Source organism: Arachis duranensis, chromosome 3, assembly GCF_000817695.3.
Source record: "Arachis duranensis cultivar V14167 chromosome 3, aradu.V14167.gnm2.J7QH, whole genome shotgun sequence".
Taxonomy (NCBI): domain Eukaryota; kingdom Viridiplantae; phylum Streptophyta; class Magnoliopsida; order Fabales; family Fabaceae; genus Arachis; species Arachis duranensis.
The window spans coordinates 5,807,523-5,816,864 of record NC_029774.3 but is presented as its reverse complement, the minus strand read 5'-3'; the positions used below and the strand labels follow the sequence as shown (position 1 = coordinate 5,816,864).

At 41.0% G+C, this 9,342-nt stretch overlaps 2 protein-coding genes across 2 annotated transcripts; one reads left to right on the top strand and one right to left on the bottom strand.

Annotated features, from left to right (window-relative positions):
* Positions 1-1,870: 1,870 nt before the first annotated feature.
* On the bottom strand, positions 1,871-4,721 carry LOC107476550 (protein NUCLEAR FUSION DEFECTIVE 4). Its single transcript, XM_016096381.3, has 3 exons — positions 4,167-4,721; positions 3,212-4,068; positions 1,871-2,718 (listed from the first exon to the last, which is right to left on the bottom strand). Exons 1-3 carry the CDS (start codon positions 4,506-4,508, stop codon positions 2,241-2,243), a joined length of 1,677 nt encoding a protein of 558 aa, XP_015951867.1. The 5' UTR covers positions 4,509-4,721; the 3' UTR covers positions 1,871-2,240.
* Positions 4,722-6,217: 1,496 nt separating this feature from the next.
* LOC127745421 (uncharacterized) lies at positions 6,218-8,629 on the top strand. Its single transcript, XM_052258100.1, has 4 exons — positions 6,218-6,291; positions 6,335-7,099; positions 7,334-8,121; positions 8,181-8,629. Exons 1-4 carry the CDS (start codon positions 6,218-6,220, stop codon positions 8,627-8,629), a joined length of 2,076 nt encoding a protein of 691 aa, XP_052114060.1.
* Positions 8,630-9,342: the final 713 nt, after the last annotated feature.

The window sequence follows — 9,342 nt, the reverse complement described above, 5'->3', positions numbered from 1 at the left end:
TGAATGTGTGTAGAGATAAAGGTTTAGTGTAAAGATCAGCCACTTGATCAACACCCGGAATGTGCACAATGTGAAGTTGGTTCTGATTCACCTTCTCCCTTACAAAATGAAGTCTTAAGTTCAAAGTGCTTGCTTCTATGATGAAAGGATAGGATTTGCTAAGAGTTGATCCGTGCTTTAAGTTATCACAATATATAACTAGAATGCTGGAAGTTTTGAAGTGCAATTCACATAGCAAATTCTGTAACCAGGTGATTTCTGTAACACACGGCTGCTTCTTGCTAGACCATGCTACTAGGTTCTGTCTTAGATAAACACAATACCCTGAGGTCTTCGATCATCCGAATCAGAGGCCTAATCAGCATCTGAAAGGGAAAAAATATGCAAGTCAGAAGAGGGGTGGAAAATGTGGAATAAGAGTCCTTGGTCACTTGTTCCAGCTAAGTATCTAAGGATACGTTTAACAGCTTTCATTGTGCTACTTTATTCACTGAGTAAGATATTTAGGGTCTTGTCAAAGTACAATATTGAAGAGCACCAACTACTGCTCGATAATTTGTTGGATTAGAATAAAAAGCAGCTCTAGATTGTATAAGTTCCTAAGATATATTTTATAATAAAAATTGATTTTGGTGATTAATTTTAGAATGGTGAAAATTCAAGTGCAGTCAACTTTACGTAAAGTTGATAGTTGAGAGCCATTAAATGAAAATTTAGTTAAATTAATTTAATCATCTAACGGCTCTCAAGTATCAACTTCACATGAAGTCGACTACACCTGAGTTTTTACCTTTTAGAATACATTTAGTATAGTTGTATAAAAAATTCATAAATCCTAAACTCTAATAATATAAAAATAAATTATTGGATTAAAGTGCTAATATTAATAAAAAAGTGTTGACTCTAATATTTTTCGATTAAAAAAATTTAATGATAATTAATCATTTATTTTACTACTTTATATTTTTGTTTATTTTAGAGGATATTTTTTCAAAGAATTTAATTAATTTGTGCCCTAAAATAAAGTTATTATTAGTATATAGAAGTTTTTAAATTTTTTATTTAATAAATAAATAACAAATATATTGAAAATTTTAACGTCTTACAACATTAGTTTAAAAATAATTAGATTCTCACATTCTTATTTTACCGATTTCTCTCAATTTAAATGAGCTTTATTCATTTTTAATATATATTAATTCAATTATTTTCTTTTGATTTATTATTCTTATAATTGTTGTGTGTATATATATTGTGTTAAAATTGATTGATAATAAAAATTAGAAAAAGATAAAAAAAAATCTTTTATATTAGCTTTTCTGAATTCTGATGCATACTTTCTTTGTATCACTCCAAGAGAAAAAAAACAACTAAAAATTTATCACATGGGTATGAGTTACAGATTGGAGTTACACACAAGCACCTCTTATGATCGGTCATTGGGACCACGATATTAATGACTATTGCAGAGCAGTCTGGTGTGTCTCCACACTAGTAGATTAATAAATGACATTGATTCAGTTTTGGACAGACATCACCCAATGGATGAAACTTGAATGTGACGTGAATCAGACAGATCCCTCATAAACCAAAACTTGAGCTCCTTACTATCTTTGCCTTCAAGCAAACTATGGTCTCGCGATGCCTTGTCTCAGATACCCTTCATTCAAGCCTATGTATCTATGCACTCTGTTCCTTCACATTTATCACCGCTACAACATTATTTTTAATGTTATTTTTCTCATTTCCTTCTAACAATAATTCTGACTGCTGCTGCCTCTTTGATTCAATTCCAAGACTGTCACAGAAATTTGGACAACGAATAATGTATATTTCTAAGTCATCCATTACTTTTTACCTTGTTTAGAAATTAAGAGGATAGCTAATATATCATTACTCTTAAACGAACTTACAGTTACAATGATTACAAATGGCTAAGGAATATGACAACAACAACAACTGACATTACAGTATTACACCACACCAGTTCACATTTTACAGAACTAATAACAGCACAACATTTATCAACCAAACAAGCCGCACAATCTTTGAATGTTCTCTTAAAATCGAATCAAATGAATTATATCACTGATGCTATCAAGGGAATAGAATGCTTATGTGCTTCAGAATGGAGATGAACAAATAGCCCTCCTTATTTGAAACCAAAAACAATGAGTTAACTATGTGGAAATGGGATATCACAGAGAAAAATTCTCATCAATCCCCCACCACTGATATCATTAGCTACTTGATGTGACCGAGGAAGATTTCTTGGACTTTCTGCTCATGGAAATCTTCTTGTAAACATGCTTGGTTCTGAATGACATCCAAATGTCCAAGAAGAAACCAATTACACATGCTGCAGTCATGACTACAAAGACTAGCCTGTAACAGTGGCCTCCCACACAGGTGTTGCCTCCTCCGGCAGTGGTGGTGGCTTCCATATCGTAGAGTATGCCGGCAAGCAGGCCCGAAAAGAGGAAAGATCCAAGGGGAAGGTTGAGGATGAGAATGTTGTAGATGAGACCATAGTATTTGAGCCCAAATAGCTCAGAGGCTGCTGGAACTGTAATAGCCATTCTCACTCCATAGCATATGCCAACTACAGTAGACCCAATATAGAGAGAACCAGGCATAGCCATTGCCAGAAGTATGTAACCCACAGCCATCAGAATCTGAGATGCTGCATTCCAAAGAGGTCTAGGAGTTGCAGCCTTCCTGTGAGAACCCAAAAGGAACAAAATAGTTAGCTCAGTAGAATCCATCTAACATCTTCAATCTCACTAGTGTAGTCCCTAGAATTAGGCTTGTTGCATCGTTGGTTAAAGTAGGTATTGGGATTTCAATTGTCAATTATAGCAGTTGAAAATATTTTTTCACCTAATTTTCCTACCTTCCTACAAAAGTTATGGTCTAGCCTTCTAAAACGGGATATTTAGAAACACAACAGTGGAATCCAATAAGATTTTAAACCAAAAAAGGGACGATCCCACATATCTTATCTTAGAACAATTCAATACTATAAATCAAATATACGCATCAGAAAGTGACCGAAAACAAAGTAATTAACTGTATATGATGGTTACTTATGATCAAAGTATCATCATAGATTTCCTGATATTTAAATAACGTAATGTGAGCATTGTTTAATGGAATATTTGGAATTGACAAAACTGACCACGCAGATACATAGAATATTACGGGAAGATACCTGATGAAGTGCTCCGAAACCGAACCCGAAACGATTCTTCCAAAGAAGCCCCAAATGCTGGTCAAAGACACAAAGATAGAAACGTCGGTGTACCCGAGGGCCAAACCGATTTGACCCATATTATTCTGAACCGCCATTCCTGTTCCAACCCCACACAGAAACGATACAAACAGTATCAAAAAATCAACGCTCCTCAGCACCTCCGATATAGTGTGCTCCTCCCCGATAGCCGCCCTTCCCTTCTCTAGAATCACCACAGCCGTCTCCTCCTCTGCCGCCGCAGCCGCCACCGCCGCCGCTTCCTCCTCCCTGTTGCCGTTCTGAAGCAGAGGCTCGTTCACCCGCTGGCCGTTCTGACCCTCGATGTCCAGAACCGGTTTCAATAGCTTCTCTGAGAAGTAAGCGTGAATGGGAATGGCCAACGGCGCCGCCAGCAAAACGAGCAAAACTCCGGTGAACACGCGAGAGAACAAGGTACTAGGGTTGGGGATGAACCCGTAGGCCAAGAGGTAAACTGCGACGACGACCGCCACGGCGTTGAATATGCCGAAGTACTTGGACTCTTCTGTATCGGCGGCGGCGGTCGACTTCTCCGGCGGAACCTCATGGAGGAAGAAGATTCCGGAGACGCAAACTGCGAGGGGGATGAGAGCGAGCATGAGGAGGAAGGCAGCAGGGTCGTCGGAGAAGAGAGCGGAGCAAAGACTGGTGAAGATGGCGGTGCTCAGCCCTACAAATCCCTTGAGAATGCCGGAGACGGGACCACGGTTTCTCCGGAAGTTGCGTATGCACGTGACGAGCACCGCAGTGTTCATCCACGTGGTGCTGTTCCCTCCCATGCAGAGGAAAACACACATCTACAGTAATGATTCAGTGAAAGTGTAAGATTAAATTACTACTTACTAGTTTGTTAGAGCGGTTACAACTTACAAATTCTGTTGTAACAAACTCGTACCTGCCAGTAAGGGAGGGGTTGGATTTTCTGGCTGACGACGAGCCACTGGACGCCGTATGCGATGAGGCCTTCGAGGGAGCCTATGAGGAGGATGGACCACGTGGGGAGGCGGTCGGAGGCGAGGCCGGCGACGAGGCCGAATGCCTTTCCGATGTCTTTGGCGACGGAGAGGGAGTTGAGCTCCACCTGAGTGAGGTGCATGAGGGACTTGAGTGCGTCGGAGTAGTTGGAGAAGGTGTAGTTGTTGCCGGAGATACACTGGATCCACACGGCAGCCACGAAGCCCAGCCACTTGCTGGCAGTGGAGACACGGGATCCCGCCGAGAAGGAGGAGCTTCCCATTCTATTCTAAAAAAATTGAAGCTTTCTGGTAAGATTTGCTTTCTTTCTTTTGGGGTTTGGGTTTGGGACGCATTCGTAGCGGCCACCGGTTATCTTATAGGTGGATATTAACAAATAAGAACACGTTTTGAGAGCTTGAGGTAGAAGATTCGGGGCAGCACTCAGTAAATAACGTTGACGGCAAGGGTGGATTAAAGAAGTGGTAAGTTGCGCAACTTGGGGGAGTATGACCTGGAGTAGACAGAGGATTTATGGTGGGGCCTGCCTTTGGAGGCCGTGGTACCATTTGGAAACACTTCAATTCCGATATTTTATTGTATTTGACCGTACATAACGGAGGCAGCCGCAGTCGCCGACCTTGTAGGGCCTAAAACCATTCTCCTCCACTCGATTCATACTCATACAGTATCGTATCTATGTACAATTAAGGCTTGGATAATGCCACTATGATAATGACATTTTCTTTTAATTACAATATTAAAACGAAATCATCAAACAAATTACTCAAATCCAGTAATAAGTAACGGCAATTCCTCTTTCCTCCACAAACTAAACTTAATAAAAAAAATAACAATTTCTAAAAAAAAATTTTGAACAATAAAATACTATCATCATCCTATATATAAGCATTTCGAAGTGATGAGCCTGAAGTTATTATCTCTGTATTTAAAAAAAATTATAAATATGACAAAAAATATTAGAAAAACATATAACTTTGATTTTGATCATTTTCAAGTTTTTGAATAATTAATATTCCATACATTTAAGTAAAAAAAAAACGATTAATGGTGGTTTAAAAGAAGATAAAAAAAACCGTAACTACACGCGTCCATCCATGGTACGTGGCCATAGATATACAGAGTGCGTTTCCATGTTTCCACAGAAAATTATTTCTGCTTGTGGTTATTAATTACGATAGACTTGTTATGTTCAAATCTCTTTCAAGCTCCAATTATTTGCACTTGCATAGTACTTGTACATCTCCATATCGGTCCATACGCACTTTAATTTCTACGTACTGTCCCGCATTTATTTATACACGTAAGAAGTCGTTGATCGTGAATAAATTAGCTTAGCTTGGGTATATTCTAAAATGAAACTCCAATCACTGTATACATATTCACTGAATCACTGTATTTTAATTTATTTATACATTAGCTTAGCTTCGGTATATTCTAAATTAGCTTGCATATATATCTTCAGTTTATACATATACAGTGAAATAATATTCTAAAATGAAACTACAGTAACTGTATACGCCAATACACGATCGGTAATGCTTGTTTGTAATAACGGGTTATCATGTATTTATGTGTACAAACTTCGAAACCATTTTTTGGAGGACAATTTACCCAAATAAATAAAATAGGTGAAAGTTTTACTCAAATACACAAAACAGATATTTTTTATCTGATTGTGTATTTTTACATTTCTATGTAAACCGTGGCAAGCTACCACGGTTTCCAATTTTAACATAAACCGTGGCAGCTAGCAACGGATTATGTGTTGTGTGGTTTGTGTATAAACCGTGGTAATCTCCAACGGTTTACGAAGGGAGACTGCGAGGCATAAACCGTGGCAGGCTCCCACGGTTTATAAAGGAGAAATTTTGATCATAAACTGTTGTAGGTTACAACGGTTTAGGAACACCGAAATTCTATATATATGTGATTAGAGAAATTCTACTTGCATAAGAGATCATTCTCACAATGGCAAGTGAGGAGGAGAGTGTTCTTGCCATAATGCATTGCTCCGGGAAAATTAAAAAAAAGCAAAAGCTATGGTGTGAAGTTCGCTGACAAAGAACCACTAAGTGTGTTCATCAGTTCGTCAAGCACTTTGTCAGATCTAAAGAACAGCATCTTGCAGAAGTTTGGCGTCTTTGGTACGAAGTGGGTGAAGAAGCTATTCTACAAGATTCCCATCGCAGTTGTCTCGACCGGTGTTCAGTATGATACCTTTGTGCTAGCGGCTGATGAAGATATTAGGGTTCTGTTCCATTGTGTTAGGAGTTTTCCAGAGATCCGAATTCACGAGTTGTTTGCGAAGTTGGGGGTTGGTGTCGATAGTTCTGGGGCATCAGCTCTATTTCATAGCTCGACTGCCGCGGGAGGTGCGTCTAGTTCGATGCCTGCGGTCAGACCGTATCTTCCGCCGGTGGGTTCCCCTACGTTCGCGGCTGATTTAGAGCGAACGGTTGTTGTTGGTTCTGTACAGTTGGAGAATGCAGGAATCTTTGAGCCGCCTGATGTCGTGGGCACCGGTGGTTGCCAGTTACCTTATATGGAAGGCTTTGGTGAACCTGATAGAGTAGAGAATGCAATGTGTGACGATGACTCTGACCAGGAGCATGCTGATATCATCGGGGACAGCGACGACGACACAGGTGCCAATCCACATGCGCAGCATGGACCTTCAAGTTCTGCTTCTCAACAGTACCCTCCACACTTCTCCACACTAAACTTGGAGGTTCTGGGTCAACAGGAGGACGGTGGTAACACGGTCGGGGGCTCTTCTACAGAATTTCAGATTGTGCAATCTTTCCAGAATAAAGATGAGGCTGTGCTGAGTGTGAAGGACTATAGCATCCGGTGAGGTGTTGAGTACAGAGTCATCGAATGAGATCATCTGAAGTATCATGAAAAATGCAAGCAATTCGGCAAGGGTTGTACTTGGTTGATTCGCGTTGCGCTGCGTGCACGAAAGGGCACTTGGGAGGTTAGGAGGTACAACGGGCCACACACATGCTTGGCAACCTCTATTTCCAATGATCACCGTCAGCTGGATTACCACATCATCTGTGCGAGGATTCTTCCGTTGGTTAGGGCAGATACTACAGTTACGGTAAAGGTATTGCAACAAGCTACAGAAGCTGATTATGGTTTCAGGCCTAGTTACAGGAAGGTTTGGATGGTGAAGCAGAAGGCAGTGGCACAAATATATGGAGATTGGGAAGAGTCGTACGCGGAGTTGCCATGTTGGATGCTAGGAGTACAGTCAACAATGGCCGGAACAATAACCGTGTTGAAGACCTCTCCTGTTCGGCTTCGTGGTGAGGTTGATGAGTCGACGGTGTACTTTCACCGATTATTCTGGACATTTTCACTCTGTATCGAGGCATTCTGTCATTGCAAGCCCCTTGTCAGTATTGACGGTACACACTTGTATGGTAAGTATGGAGGGACACTGCTGTTGGCGATAGCGCAGGATGGGAACTCCAACATCCTCCCCATTGCATTCGCCCTTGTGGAAGGAGAAAATGAAGAGTCGTGGTCATTCTACTTGTCCAACCTACGAAAGCATGTGATTCCTCAGGAGGGTATCCTTGTAATCTCTGACAGGCATAACGGGATCAAGGCATCGCTTGAGGCACCTGAGACTGGGTGGCTGCCTCCACGTGCTTTCCGAGCGTACTGTATTCGACATGTGGCAGCAAATTTTGCCCTAACTTTTAAAGGTAAAGATTCAAGGAGGATGTTAGTGAATGCTACCTACGCAAAGACTGAAGCAGAGTTTTATTACTGGTTTGACATCATGCGGACTGAGAATCCAGCAATGTGTGAATGGGCCAATCGGATGGAGTACGACAAATGGACCCAACATGAGGATAGTGGTAGACGGTTCGGGCACATGACAACCAACATCAGTGAATGTGTGAACTCGGTGCTAAAGGGAACTCGAAACCTCCCGGTCATTCGTTGGTTCAGTCAACTTACGGGAGGCTTGCTCAGCTTTTTGTGGTACGGGGACAAACAGCAGAGGCACAACTCGGATCTGGTAATGAATTTTGCCAAGCATTGGCCAAGGCAATTGATCGGAATCTAAGAGACTCAAGGTGCTTCACTGTCACGTTATACGACAGGCATCAATCGGAGTACACCGTGGCCGAGACAACACCAATCGGGCGCTTCTCGATGGGTAGCTATAGAGTTTCCCTTAAAGATCACAAATGCGACTGTGGCCACTTTCAGGCGCTGCATTATCCTTGTTGCCATGCCATTGCATGTTGCGCCTACTCCCGCCTTAATTGGGCATCTTATGTTCACGAGGTGTATCGTATGAGTGAAGTTTTCAACGTTTACAAGCAGGGTTTTGTTCCGCCTATCCCGGAAGGCCTATGACCTCCATATGCTGGGCCAACAATCATTCCTGATCCTAACATGAGGCGTGCAAAGGAAGGTCATCCAAGGGCAACCAGGATCCGTGGTAGTATGGATCAGTCTCTGGAGAACCAGCTGAAGCGTTGTGGGCTATGCTGCCAGGTTGGGCATACGAGGAGGAACTGTGACCAGCGAAGAGATACTGCTGGCGGGGATGCCTAGTTATGAATGTCACCATGTTGATTTTCTGCATTAATTTCATATGAATAAAATCCGTTTATTTTAGATGTTTGATTGCATCAATGTGGTATCATTTAGACTGCGCATGATAACTGTGACGGAAATAATGTATATCATAGAATCTCAAACCGCTTAAACTATCAAATACATAGCAGATAACATATCACTTAGACTGCACATTGTGAGCAAAATTTCTCTTTCATAAACCGTGGGAGCCTGCCACGGTTTATGCCTCGCATTCTCCCTTCGTAAACTGTTGGAGCTTGCCACGGTTTACACACAAACCACATAACACATAATCCATTGCTAGCTGCCACGGTTTATGTTAAAATTGAAAACCATGGTAGCTTGCCACAGTTTACATAAAAGTGTGAAAATGCACAATCAGATAAAGAATATCTATTTTATGTATTTGAATAAAATTTTCACCTATTTTATTTATTTGGATAAATTGTCCTTTTTGGATATAATTCAGTTCATATCATCCTTTTGGG

Excerpts from the sequence above, each read along its gene's own strand:
- LOC107476550 (XM_016096381.3), bottom strand. The coding sequence starts at position 4,508 with ATGGGAAGCTCCTCCTTCTCGGCGGGATCCCGTGTCTCCACTGCCAGC. Across the intron at positions 4,069-4,166 it reads AACCCCTCCCTTACTGGCAG|ATGTGTGTTTTCCTCTGCAT; the intron begins GTACGAGTTTGT and ends TCATTACTGTAG. Across the intron at positions 2,719-3,211 it reads GTTTCGGAGCACTTCATCAG|GAAGGCTGCAACTCCTAGAC; the intron begins GTATCTTCCCGT and ends GGGTTCTCACAG.
- LOC127745421 (XM_052258100.1), top strand. The coding sequence starts at position 6,218 with ATGGCAAGTGAGGAGGAGAGTGTTCTTGCCATAATGCATTGCTCCGGG. Across the intron at positions 6,292-6,334 it reads AAAAAAAAGCAAAAGCTATG|TTCGTCAAGCACTTTGTCAG; the intron begins GTGTGAAGTTCG and ends TGTGTTCATCAG. Across the intron at positions 8,122-8,180 it reads GACCCAACATGAGGATAGTG|GGAACTCGAAACCTCCCGGT; the intron begins GTAGACGGTTCG and ends TCGGTGCTAAAG.